The sequence below is a fragment of the Pelodiscus sinensis genome, chromosome 1 (assembly GCF_049634645.1).
Source record: "Pelodiscus sinensis isolate JC-2024 chromosome 1, ASM4963464v1, whole genome shotgun sequence".
Classification (NCBI taxonomy): domain Eukaryota; kingdom Metazoa; phylum Chordata; order Testudines; family Trionychidae; genus Pelodiscus; species Pelodiscus sinensis.
The window spans coordinates 266,033,522-266,047,766 of NC_134711.1; the positions used below are offsets into that span (position 1 = coordinate 266,033,522).

The 14,245-nt window shown below is 41.6% G+C and overlaps 1 protein-coding gene across 2 annotated transcripts in view; it reads right to left on the reverse strand.

The window, feature by feature from the left end:
- SCEL (sciellin) overlaps positions 1 to 14,245 on the reverse strand; it is a 71,916-nt gene that overhangs the window by 11,795 nt on the left and 45,876 nt on the right. For both annotated transcript variants that reach the window (XM_006116448.4, XM_006116447.4), the window contains 5 exons: positions 9,586 to 9,654; positions 7,658 to 7,714; positions 6,318 to 6,374; positions 2,566 to 2,622; positions 299 to 382 (listed from right to left, as the gene is read on the reverse strand). In XM_006116448.4, coding sequence (XP_006116510.1) covers positions 299 to 382; positions 2,566 to 2,622; positions 6,318 to 6,374; positions 7,658 to 7,714; positions 9,586 to 9,654 — 324 coding nt within the window. The remainder of the gene's footprint in view (positions 1 to 298; positions 383 to 2,565; positions 2,623 to 6,317; positions 6,375 to 7,657; positions 7,715 to 9,585; positions 9,655 to 14,245) is intronic.

Below are 14,245 nucleotides of genomic sequence, written 5' to 3' on the forward strand. Positions count from 1 at the left end.
GCTATGAAAAGTGAGAAATGACACAAGGCATCTCTTCCTACTATGTGCCTTGGAGTTGTGCGACCTGAAGGTTCCATCTATGGCAGCATGGAAAGTTTCTGGGTGGGGCAGAGAGCTTAAAGGAACAATCAGTAAATTCATCCTTTGTTTCCCTTGTCATTCCCCAGGCTGGAGGGAGGATTCCAGACCATTCTCCATGGAACTTTCATTCATAAAACTTCTCTGCCTGGTTTTTGTATAAGGAAGAGTGCTTGAGGCATTGTTTAATTAAACTTGGTAATTTTGTTGACTACAGTACCTGGCTCTTCTGTTGTCATAAGAGGAATTTGTGTTAGCTGGTTTATTTGGAGCTTTAGTGGAATCATGAGGTTGTTCAGTTGTCCTAAAAAACAAATGACAAGACAAAGATTTATGACACCAACTATATTTTTAAATCATGCTCCGAGCACCTTCAGATACCCTTGAAGGTACCATATAACCAGTGTTACTACCATTAGACCATGAACAAAAGACATTATCTTTCTCTTCCTTTGTTTAAAAAAAAAGGGGGTGTGAATTTAGCAGGGTTAGGGGAACAAGACCTGGAGTGGGAGGGGGAGATAAAGAGGCTGTGCTTGCAGCAAGCAGGATACACAGAATCTGAAAAAGAGAGCACTTAAGACACCATAAGGCCACAGAACCTCATGCCAAGGTAACAACCCCAGCTAGTTTGGTATAGAGATACTGAAAAAGAAGGATTTATCACAGGACCTGCTGTGGCAAGAGGGATTATGTGGTGGAAACAAGGCAGGGAGCCTCTGTAGACTTGGATACACATCCAGACTTTTAAACATTTTTTTTCTTATTAAGTGAAAGCCAAACTCTGTAAGGCTCCCATTAATAGCTCTCATTTCTATGTCAAGTCGCAGTGTTGATGTTAAGGTTTTTATGTTGGCTATATTTCTGCAATGTTGGCAATCTATTTTTGGGTAAGTTCTACATTTTAAATGGCAACTTTAAAATACCAGCTCAGAACAGACATGAAGAGTTGAAAGCAAAATATAAGGACTCACTTTTTAAAGTAAAGTTTTTTTTTCTAGTTCAGAAAAGGCCACGTGGAAAATAGTCTAAAGAACATGATGTAATTGGTGTAATAGTGATGGGTTCACTAGAAAGGACTAGCTAGATAGATATACCAAGCAGCACCAGGATTTCTAAATAAGTATCACAGTTTCTTCCATTTTTCATGGCTATAAACATGACGCTCTACAGAGCATAAACTCATCAACCTAATGAACTGAATATAAATTCTAACAATATTCAGGATTTTTCTTTTACAGTGAAGCTCAAACAAATGGCCACTAACTGTATGTCAAAAGCAATAATTCTGCCAAAAGTTACGTTCAGGGAGAAAGTGATAACAATGAGCCCGAACACTGGTTATTTTGCTGGCAGTTGGATTTGTTGCAGTGCAATTGCCAAGGTTTGGATTTCTCTGCTAAATGAATCTTCCTCAATATCAGTGTTTTACATGCGCAACATGTAGCATGAACCAGTACTCTCCATTGTGCCTCAACTTTGAAGTGGCAGGGCTACTTTAAGAAAACTGAGAGAAAATTTTGTGTTCTCTAAACTTGCAGCCTTTGCCTCTCTGAGGAGACTGCTAGCCAGGGTCCTCTCCTGATGGGGATTTTTGTGATGTGAACCCCTTTCTATTAAGAAAAGGATAGAAATTATTCATTTACTGAAATGGCTAACCCTTCTTAAATACTTAGATGGTGTGTGGGGGTTTCCATTTAGGCATAAAGCGTAACGAAGGACTCCCACTAAATGAAGACAAAAGAACCACGAATAAGGTTTTCCTTGAAAGATTGACTGCTAAATTACAGTACATTTCGTTAAATGAATCAAGACTTCAATAGCTCAAGTGATCAGGAACCTTACAAGCATGGATGTATGCACTGAACTATCAAATAGTTTAATTATCTTGGTTATATGACTTTGTGACTCCAGGACATTAGGTCATGTCTACACTAGGAACCTATTTTGAAATAACTAAACTCGACTTAACTCCCAATTTTACAAAGTCAAAATAGCGTGTCCTCACTTTGGGGAAGCCTCAGAATTAGCCTGAGGCAGGCTTCGTTAATGTGGATGCACTACCTCAACTTAGAGCACCAGAAAGCACTGAGGATAACTAGTTTGAATTACTCTGGGGAGTAGTTATTTCGAAATAGTGGCACCAGAGTGTCCACATTAATGCTATTTCAAAATAAGTGTGGACACTCCGCTTATAAATTTGACCTAAGGGGGGTTATTTCGAAATAAAGCCCTATGTAGACCAGGGATAAGAGAAGTAATAAGTTCAGATATGAATTTTTAAATAAATAAATAATTACAGGTGCATGCTTAATTACGTTAGGTGAATATATACATTCATATGTCTTTCTAAAGATCTGCAATTTTTACATGGTTACATTGATAAGAAACATTCTCATGCATAGTACTACACAGTAAAATGCTGCCCCACTGCAAAACATTTTAATTTTCAGTGAATGTAAAACAAAGCTATGAGTTCAGTCTCACCGATTTTTATTTTGTTCTGCAGTTTTTACTTCAATGAGATCATCAAGACCTTGGTCTCTGTGAAAATGAAATATACCTCAGTGTTAGTCATAATATTCAGTTCAATTATAAATTAGCAATACTTGCACTTTAAAAAGGACAAAAAATTCTGTTTTCTACAAGTAAGAGAATGCTGCACTGCATCATTGTCCTGGTTGCCTGACAAACACTAGTTCCCAGGATAAAGCCCTCCATCTTGTAAATATGGCCTACATTCTTGGTTACATTCAGCCATACTGAAATGAATTTTTTTGGCTTGTGTTCAGTTTACCAAGTAATCCAGCTGGCTGTGTATCAATGACTTGTTCTCTTCACTAATTACTACTCTCCCAATCTATATGTCATCTGCAAACTTTCAGTGATTGTTTTCTATTTTCTTCCAAGCCATTGATAAAAATAGAATAGGATAAAAAGATAAAAATCTGTACACTCTCTACCATGTAAGAGAAAACCAAGATGGACAAAGCAACTTAAAAAAATATCTTTTTTATGTTGATACATTTTCTAGCATTTTTTTCTTCTTGTATAAAAAGGTGCAGTACTAGTTTACATTAGTGTGGAATTCTGTATTATAGAACTCACTACTCTCTTAATGTCACAGTGTAGCTGGCTCTTTTAGGGAGTCAGGAACTCAGTTTGCCTGAGAATAGGGTTGCCAGGTGTCCAGTACTGAACCAGGCAGTTTGGAATTTTTGTCTCTTGTCTGGTAAAAAAATAAAAAATAAACAAATACCGGACACCTAAAATGTCCGGTATCTTCTGATTTTTTTTTCCTGGCCAGGAGGCGAAAATCCTGGGCTGTCCGACTCAATATGGAGACAGCCTGGCAACCCTAGTGCTTACTGGGTTCCGCAGGGGAGCTCTACGGCCCTGCGCATAGGGTTGCGGCGCACCGGAGGGAAGCCTGGCGTGGGTGAGGGGAGCGGCTGGAAGGCGGGGCCACGATCGGCGCTAGGAGCCTGTGATTGCACAGAAGGCTGGCAGGGGCATGGGGAGTAGCTGGGACTCCCCCACCCCCACATGGCTTCTGGGCAATCACAGGCTCCCAGCGCTGATCGCAGCCCCGCCTCCCAGCTGGGAGTCCCAGGCTGGGAGGCGGGGCCGCGATCACCGCTCTTGGCACATCAGAAGCCTAGCGGGGGCGGGGGGAGTGGCTGGGAGTCCCAGCTGGGAGGCGGGACCACGATTTGCCAGTCTGGGTACGTCAGAAGGGGTGGGGGGAGTGGCTGGGAGAGGCAGTACTTATTATCCTGTGCTCCTTTTTTTTTTTTTTTTTTGCTTGACCAAAAGACCACGTGTCTGGTGTTTTTTGGGAGGACCATCTGGCAACCCTACCCGCGCTGGGAGGCAAGATGGCAGGCAGCCACTGGCAGCCTGTTAGGGCCCAAAAGCCTCAAAAGCGTTTCTTAAAAGGGCCATGCTGGGGGGACGGGGCGGACGGTTCGGAATTTTTCAGAAACCATCTGACAACCCTACCTGAGAGATGCTCTATTAAAGAGAACAAGCCAGGGGGCATATAGGGAGAAATATCAGCCTTGATATAAAAGGGTGTTCCAGGGGATAGTGCCTACCATAGCAACTGACATGCTTCAGAATTACAATTTTACTTGAACTAAGAGAATTAGGCAAAATAGAAAATTGCTGGGTCTCATATTTTCAGTACCCACTGAACAATAACTGATGTAGGATAATAGTCATGATACAAATAAAATACTGGATTTTATCAATTGTGATAAATTCACAATGGAGGCTGTAGCACAGAATAGCAGAAAATAGCTTTAAATGATATGTCAGTCATATATTTACTATTTATTAAGGCAGATGAATGCTGAACATTTTGATTTTCTATATACAGTAAACTTCCGATAATCCGGCACCTTTGGGACCCAGGGGGTGCCGGATTATCAGATATGCCGGACTATCGGAAGAGGGACCTATGAGGGGTCTGGGTGGGGTGGGGGTGCCACCCCAGACTCCTCATAGCCCCCCCTTCCGATAGTCCGGCTCTGCCCCAAGCGTCCCTGATTCAGCCGCTGCTGAAACTGACCAGCAGCGGCTGAATCGGAGACGCCTGGGGCAGAGCAGCTGGGGTGCTGCTGGGTTGGTCCCGCAGTGCCGCTCCTTGGCGCTACTGGATCAACCCGGCAGCACCCCAGCATCTCTGCCCCAGGCGTCCCCAAGAGCAGCTGGGGTGCTGCCGGGTTGATCCAGTAGCGCCGAGGAGTGGCGGTGAGGGACCAACCCAGCAGCACCCCAGCTGCTCTGCCCCAAGCGTCCCCAAGTCAGCCGCTGCTGAAATTGACCAAGAGCTGACTCCAGGAAGCCTGAGGCAGAGCAGCTCTGCCCCGGGCTTCCCAGAATCAGCCGCTGGTCAATTTCAACAGCAGCTGAATCGGGGACGCCTGGGGTGCTGCCAGGTTGGTCCCGCAGCCCCCAGGGGCAGCGCTAGGGGACCTACCCTGCAGTGCCCCAGCTGCTCTGCCTCCGGCTTCCCCGATTCAGCCGCTGATCAGTTTTAGCAGCGGCTGAATAGGGGAAGCTGGAGGCAGAGCAGCTCCAATGGTCCGGCTGCGGAGCACTTCCGGGTTCCTGATGGTGCCGGACCAATGGAGTTTTACTGTATATCCACCAAATGTGGGATGCAGCTTCCTCTCCTCATAACTTAAAGCAAGGTCAGGGTTGGTTGTGCCAGAAACCCCAGGAAAAGGAACAATTTTCCATAACATGTAAAAGGAGGTGCTGCTGTTCTGAGGAACATGATATGAAAGTGGTCATTGGGGGCAGCAAACCCGAAGGAAAGCTATCCTGCAACGTGTCCACTGAGGGCAGCCTTCCTATCAAGGAAATGTCCAGCAGGGCTGGGGCTGCACCATCTTGCCTGCCAGCACACTGTTAAGTAGTCCCTGCCCCGGTCCCAAACCCTTTCCCCCCTCCTGGCCCTTGGCTGCAGTGGCGGGGGAGGGAGGTAGACCAGGGAGAGCAATGGGAGGGACAAGGCCCTGGTAGCTGAGGGGTGGGGGACGGGGCGGGGCGGGGCGGGGGACTGGAGGGAGAGAAAAGGCCCCTGGCTGCTAGCAGGGCGGGATTAAGACCTTTAGAGGCTCTAAGCACTGAAAAGATTATGGTGCCCCCCCATATCTAATTCAAAATAAAAACAATGCTATACCGTAAAATCTCATTTTTTGTGGTGCCCCTGCTTTGCTGGTGCCCTAAGCACGTGCTTAGTTTGCCTATTGGGTAATCCAGCCCTGGCTGCTAGAGAGAGCAGAAGGAAGAGAAAAGGCCCACGCTGGATGGGAACCCTCTCCCTGTCCCTCCTCAACCCCCAATACTCACTCTCATCACCCCTACCTTCTGCACCCTCCCATATCCCCAAGGCCCTGCCCTGAGTCCTGCACACACCCTACACTGCCAGCCACCTGTCCTGAAGAACCCGGGTAACACCAGGTAGATCTGTTAGTAGATAATAAAATCCTCTGTAAATGTCTCTTAATATCTATATTGGATTATTTCTATTTACTATTTATTGAGAAGTTAAAAACAATAAACATGGATTTTACTTTAATAACCGAGACAAAGTCAATTAATGGTTGTGAGTTTTGGCTCATGTAACCACATTTACAGAAATAAATCCTCAGTAACAAGACACACTTTGCAGTTACCCGGCTACAATCCCTTTTTAAATTCGGAGAGAACATCACTATAAGTCTTGCCTCTTATTTTTATTTGCAGCAGTATTTACAACGGTGAGATCATCAAGGTCTTTTCTTCTGTGGAACAACAAAAATAGAGTGGTGTTAAAATATTCTGCTTGATTATAAAATTAGACATAAGTAGGATTTCTTTTAAAAAGATAAAGAAATTCATGCATATGAAAAAAAACAACAACCGTGAAGTGGGAGGTTGAAACTACCAACCCTGAAAATACAGGCACTGCACAAGTTTAAGCATCTACAGGGTCCAGTGGGAGTTCTGTGGATCACAATGGAGCTTAAAATTAGAATGTAATTGTAACTCACACACATAGCGTGGTTCACTGTCCCATGTAGTGGCACTTAGACCACTTACAGTGAGAAATAAGAACAAGTGAGCTCTGTAGCATAAGCAGAGAGTTAGCTGACTTTGTAGTTCAAGCTGTAGCAACTCCTGCATTAGGCTCCAGAGATCCCAAGTTCAAAACTGCCTGGTGGCAGTTACATAATCACTTATGTACCATTGCAGATCCAGGCCTCAGTGACTTTCAGGGTTTGATCCAACATAAAAGCTAAATTTTGCTTTAAATTAATATTTGGGCTGGTTATAGTAGCATCATGCCCATATTGCAAGGCTTGGGTGGGGGGGGGGGGGAAGGAGTAAAATAGTGGGATTACATCATAACTACAAACAGCCTCATCCTTGTAATTGTGAGCAGAATGTGGGTCCTCGCGTGTAGAGATCATTGCATAGCTCCTATTAGCAAAGTAGCATAGCAGTTTCCTGCCAGCTCAGTCCATAAAACTGTTCATAGACCACAAGAACCTTGGTCTGAACTGCACTCTAGTGATACTGAGTTCTCACTGAGTCTGTCCCTTTAGAATGTATCTAGCAAACACAGCTATTCTGGGGGTTCTTCACAATTTTATTTAATCCCCTACAAAATTATATCTGAAGTTCTGTAGATAGATCTACAGGACAGTGATGAACTCCGAAGCATTTATAAATGTGCATGGATAGTGCCAAGGATTCACAAAGAAAAACCCTGGGCTGGGGTGTTGGAACAATTTGTATAAAGGGGGGTGTTCAGAGCCACTGAAGCAAACTGCTAATCTTGTATATAATGGAAACCACTTCAAGTCAGGGATGTGGCAGCACTCCCTGCACTTCTTGCTCTAGCACCTGGGTGTTGACTGATTAGTTAATAGTATGTAAATGCTATTTCATCATTGCATTATTTTCATTCTAATGTTGCCCTGTACTTAAGAACTTCATGTATTTTAATATTAGCCTTTTTTCAAATGTCTATACTTATACACCCTCAACTACAAAAAATAACGGAGCTGCTTACAAGACTTACCCCTTGTCATTTGTGTTAGATGTGGGATTTTCTTTGAGATTATCAAGATCTTGGCTCCTTTAAAGATAAAGCAAAACAGAGCACGTCACAGTCAGGACATACAACCATCCATGACTTTAAGCAAGTCCTTAGTTTTAGCTAAAAGTGGTTATTGAGACATTTTTCAAGAATGATGGAGTTAAATTAATGGCAAAGTTGAAAGCCTACATTGCTTTATTAATTCAATTATATGTAACCAGTAAATATATATCCTTTTAGGTATTTCCACTTGAACTGAAAAACACCTAGTTATGTTTTATATAGAACCAACTACACCTAACACATGAGTCAAAGGGGTAAGTTCCTTCTTAGCACTCAATCATAATAAAAAAATACTTTACAATTTTTAAAAAATTGCATGCCTCTAGCCAGCAATGAACTTTAAAACATAAGACCACTGAAACACAAAATCAACAGAATATTCCTATGATGTGTTCAAGAACGAGTCCCTGCTGAAAAGAAACAAGTCATATGCTAGAAGAAATTAATCACTGGGGAAAAAAATGTTCCCTTGTGTTGTAGACAAGTCAGCCCTCTGGACCACTGGGATCCTGATTTAATTCTCGCAGTGTTGGTGCCACCATCTAGCCAGGTTGCCAATTCCTGGTTTTATCTGCATCTCTTGGTGTGTTTCTGGAGTCATGAGATTAAACAAGACTCTCAGTTTGACCCTTAAAAACAGAGTATTAGGTGGTTTGTTTAAGAAAAAAGCATTCAAGAATATTGTGTAGGGGAAAAGAGGGAATAGGATTTGTTGGACTATTATTTTCCATACAGCAGTGATTCTTAAACTGTTCTCCAGGGACAGCTTGCTGGATCACATGATTCCAAATCTCCTACTTGTTTCAAAATGCTAAGTAACATAAAAATCTAGCTAAAGCATGATTAAATACTTTTTATTACTTTTCTATGTTAATTATATTAATTGCCATGACAATGTAATCTGATCATCATTAAGAGAGGAGCCTCAGAGGGGCAGCGTCTGACAAAGTGGTTTTTACCCATGAAAGCTTATGCCCAAACAAATCTGTTAGACTTTAAGGTGCCACAGGAGTCTTTGTATTTTTTGTTTGGTTTGGTTTGGTTTGATTTTTGTAGTGAGAGGGGAGTTTGGTCTGAGCAAATCAGGAATGTTCTAGGACACAGTCGCACTATTAAGATGAAAAATACTTTCCATATTGTCTAAGTAACTTAAGATCCTAAGTCCTACTGACTTTCAAAGAGTGCTTGTCTACACCATGCTGCAGTGTGCTCGACAGAGCACTCTAACATGTTACACTCTAAGGCTACGTCTGCACTGTGCTCTTATTTCGAAATAACCTATTCCAGAAGAAATACTCCTAAATAGCTTATTTTGAAATAGCGTGTCTACACTATAGGGAAGCCTCGAAATAAGCCCAAGGCAGGCTCCCTTAATATGGACACACTACCTCGATTTAGAGCCCCAGGAAGCACTGACGAGTAATTACTTTGAATGGCTGGTGGAGGACCTATTTCAAAATAGCAGCAGTGGCACATCCACTCTACTGCTATTCTGAAATAACTGTTTCAGAAAATCCTTGTGGAATGAGGTTTACAGAAGCCAGAATAAGCTGCCCATTATTTCAAAATTATTTTGAAATAATGGGCTAGCTGTGTAGATGCTCGCAAAGTTATTTTGGAATAATGTCCGTTATCCCAAAATAACATTGCTGTGTAGATACACCCTAACTGCCCCATTTGGAGTTTGCTGGTACAAACAAAAAGGTGCCTATTTTGCTTTGATGTGACCCCATTTGGAGCCTATATGTTTTTGAAAATTTAACTAAGGTCTTTAATATAAAAAATGTTGGGGACTCCAGACTTAAACATAGTATAGCAATTTTCAATTAATTGAATGTCGTCCCTACCTTATAGTTCTTTCTGCTGCAATTCTTCCTTCAGCAACAGTCATGCCAGGTTTTGTTGGAGATACTAGTCTATAAAAATTAAATACTATTAATACAGTTATAATGTTTTATACAAATATATAAAAGCACCCACTCCAAAGAAGTTCAATAGAACACTCCGAATACGACATCTTATCCTGTATAAATAGTAGAGTCAAATGTTAAAAAGGAACCAGTGTTTTCCTGTGAAATACTGCATAATAGGTAGGGAATTAAAATAAAAACAAAATAGATTAAAATATTAAATTAATACATAGTCAAAAAATCTGATGAACTGTGCCATGAGGCGCAGCACGAGGCCCATGAGCCTGGCACTATTTTGCAGCAGCTCCAGCTCCTTGTCGTGAGTGCTGTGGCACCCACAAGGGCAACCAGAGCACGCTGCTTCCATTTGCTGTCCCGTGACTGGGGAGGTAGCGGAGAAGTGGCATGTGAGATGCAGCCAAAGAGAGGAGCTCGTGAAAGTATGTGTTGAAGCTTGCCTGTCCAAGCAGACAGAGGAAGTGTCTGCCTTCCTGGTGCCCTCCTGGAATTTGGGGGCTCTAAATCTGAGGCAGGTTCCAATCAGTGTGGACACGCTGTTTCAAAATAATTTTAAGTCCAATGCTTCCCCATAGTGGGGACACGCTATTTCAATTTTGGTATTTCAGGCGTTATTTCAATTTTACTTATTTGAAATTATTTCCTAGTGTAGACATGCCCCCATTGAGGGTAGGAGAGATCGGGGTGCAGGGTGAGAAGGAGAATGTTTGTGGTGGAATGGCTGTCTAGGCAAAGAAAAGAAACAGATCACAAAAATGTTGTTTCTTTGGCAGGGTGAGTTAATTAGTTTTCATCTGGAAATGATGACAAAATAAACTCTCAGACAAATTCCATGTTTTAAATTAACCTTAAATTTACTCTTCTGTTTATATTTTAAATAACAACCGCCTATGCCAACTTCATTTTCCCCTTATAAGCTATTCTTAATACACTGAGGAACAGTATTGATTGGCTTGGGGAAGAGGGTGCAATTTCATCTCTTGTCTAAAGGGACATTAACAACAAAGGTACTTCTTCAATAAAATATGACTTCTATACTGTGCGTATATATATTTCCATCCTGTCAATCATTCTAATTTATAAAATAAAGTTGAGGAATCCAGATAAATGATACAGCCTGTGATCTACACTCTGAGGTGACTCATCTGTTTAGCTATGTTGTATGGTTTCCTGGAAAAAAACATTTCCTTCTTCCATCAAATATGACCTGGTGGATATATTACATTTTACACAATGCTTCCTTAGCTCAGTCTCTTTTTATTCACCATCTGCTTGGCAGGATTAAAGTAATCAAGATTAACATCTCGCAAATTCCTCAAGTTAGGGGCAACTGGCTGGCTGAAGGAACTGGGAATAGGATATAGATTCTTAAGGTCACTAGTTCAAATACCTGTCGGGTTAATAACTACAGTTAAGATGCAATGGTTATTTAGAAAGACACAAATAATATAATGAATTCAATAGGACAACCCGCAAGGCTAACTGGATAAATTAGAATTTGCAAAACCAGATCCAAAGACTGTCTGCAGTGACATTTTTCTTAAAATTCCTACAGTTGCCTGACTAGCCTACACCTATTGTAGCAACTTGTGTAAAGCATCTGCCAGCATTTACGGCACATCTAAGCTCTCTTGGAATAGGTCTGGCACCTTAGTGCTCTCGCCATTTCTACTACCAGTGTAGCTGCAACGCTGGAGTGTAACAATGAGAGACAGAGAAAAAAAGTGCATAAACTGATGGACTTAAGATGTAACTTGATGAGTGGTGATTGCAAGGGCTAAGTGAATGATGGAAGTAAACCAATTTCATGGGGTGGCTTTGAGTGGGGTTTCATGTATTATAAAGGCACCAAGATTCTAGGTCAAGATTTTCAAAGGAATAGGGAGGTGCTTTCTGATAACCAGGCTCCTCTGTAATGTCTCAAGTTGGACACCTACAAATGAGGTACCAAAAACCACTAGTTATTTAAAAAATATTTGGCCTTTTAAAAATCTTGGCCTTACTTTTTATGTCTAGCTGAAATGATTTATACTCACTTTATTTTCCAGCTGACTGCTGGGTTGTAAACCAATCACTATGCAACCAAGAAAAGGTTGACAAAACCTTTGAAAACACTACCATTTCAATAATAAAGCAGAGCTAAAATCTCAAAGACATCTCTGTCCTAATAACATCAGCACTGAAAAGGGCAGTTTCAGGTTACAAAAACAACTACAAGTTGCCAGCTGGAACGTCTAAATTCTGGATCAAACGGGAAATGCATCCTGAAACATAGTAAGTAATTCAGGATTTGCATTGTACTAAGACTAACATAACAGGCCTTTCTGAGTGTTGATCGTCAATTGTCCAGACGCCCTTCAAAGCCCCTAGTACAGACATTATGGTGTGTAAATAAGAAAGGAATGGCTTTTATTCTGAATTAGGGTGTGTTTTAATCACTGTTGCAAACCAGACTAACCAATGCCAGGTTGCTTTCAATCTGCCTCAAAGGAGCCCTCACCTTGCACCAGCAGTAGCCAAGGTTGAGGAAATTGAAGAGGTCTGCAGCCGACTGTGAAAACCATTTATACTGTGCCAAAACCACAACGTGCTGCTTAGCATAGAGAATTTCAGAGCTAAATACAGAGGAAAAGTTGTTGAAGAGAATGTTTTGAGGGGAAGTGGATTGGAAAAGATCACAGGAGAAAAACCAGCAATTCATTGAGTTTTGCTTTGAGGATAAGTATGACCTTGTAAACGCTGCAAGAAATAATGCATTTGGATCTTTTCACATCAGCTCTGCAGTGGAAAATCATTTATATGATTGAACAGAAGAGATGCAAACCAACACTGCTAACCATAAAACTCTAACAGGTGCCATCTGTACTAGAAATGAACTGCAGAATCCCCCCACTCACTATAAAGTCAGTTAATGTGCAGCTTTGTTGTCTTTTGCAGTGGTGCCAAAATTTCTCACCAGAAATGCGTATATTCATTTGCAGAAAAAAGCAGTCTGGAATGTCAAAAGCTACTTTTTATAATCACAAACAGGCTTTTCAGACAAACCCAGATGTGACAGCAGTTACTAGTAACATATACTTTACACGTGCTCCAGGATTAATCCTACTTTTTTAGTAACTAGGGTATGTCTAGACTGTACCCCTTTGCGGGCAGAGGGATGCAGATTAGACAGGTTGAAATTGCTAATGAAGTGGGGATTTAAATATCCCGCGCTTCATTAGCATAAAAATGGCCGCCACATTTTATTGGCGTGGAGCTTTGTCGGAGAAAAGCGGCAGTCTAGAGGCTGATCTTTCACTAAAGAAAGCCTTTTCTGATAGATCCCTTATGCCTTGTAAAACAAGGTATACAGTATCTATCGGAAAAGGCTTTCTTTAGCGAAAGATCAGCCTCTAGACTGCCGCTTTTCTCCGACAAAGCTCCGTGCCAAAAAAAAGCAGCGGCCATTTTATGCTAATGAAGCGCGGGATATTTAAATCCCCACTTCATTAGCAATTTCAACCTGCCTAATCTGCATCCCTCTGCCGGCAGAGGGGTGCAGTCAAGACATACCCTACGAGTCCAACACACATGTGGGTGAGAAGCAACCCATGTCTCATTCTAGTAGTCTGCCCCAGTATACTCTCTAGAAAAGGAAGGTAAATTAGGAAGACACCAAAGTGCAGTAGCTAGAAAGGAAAACTTAGTGATATGTAACTGCAGTGCATAAGCAGGATGACATGTAACATTAGACACAATTGAAAGATTCTTAGGCATATATATATATATCTTAATAGAGTTGGTTAATGGCTTCAGGCCATTAAGTAAAAATAATAGAAAAAAATAGGTAAGCACAAAAAATACACTGCTATCCTCTATAGAAAAGTCAGCTTAGTAGTTGTATTGGTATATCAGTGATGTGTGTGAGGGGTTTTTTTGTTTTGTTTTTTATTTTGGTTTTTTTGGTCAAAGAAAAAAAGTGTTACTATCTTTAACATCCCTGCAGTTATCTCAGTGCAGGTATGTTATTCATCATCATCAACAACAACCATGGGCACAACACCTGTTGGTGTTCAGTGCTTCCCTCACTATTTCCTTCCATCTTTCCCTGTCCAGCACGGAGTGGCTTAATTTCTGTGGACTAGCTCCACACCAATCTACTATATCATCTACCCATTTTCGTTGGTGACCTTCTGCATCCATCCTATTCTCAGGATCTTTCTATAACAGCTCCTCTCGAACGCCAATATCCTTCTCTTCGAATCTTTTGTTATCAGCCATGTCACACATCTGTACAACATGCTGCTAAATACACACGTTTTCAAGATGCGCAGCTTCATTCCTAAGCCAATCGCTTTACTTTTCCAGATCTTATCCGTCACCTTCAAAGTCACTCTTGCTTTCACTATTCTAGTCACTATTTCCTTCTTACTGTCTTGATCATATGTCATGTTGCTCCCCAGATACGTGAACTTCTCTACGTTCTCTAGTTCGATCCCATCTACGCTGATCTCCCTTCCTATTTCCTTATCTCCAAACACCATTGTCTTAATTTCGTCGAATTGTATACTTTATTCCCAAGGAATGAATGTGTTGTTTG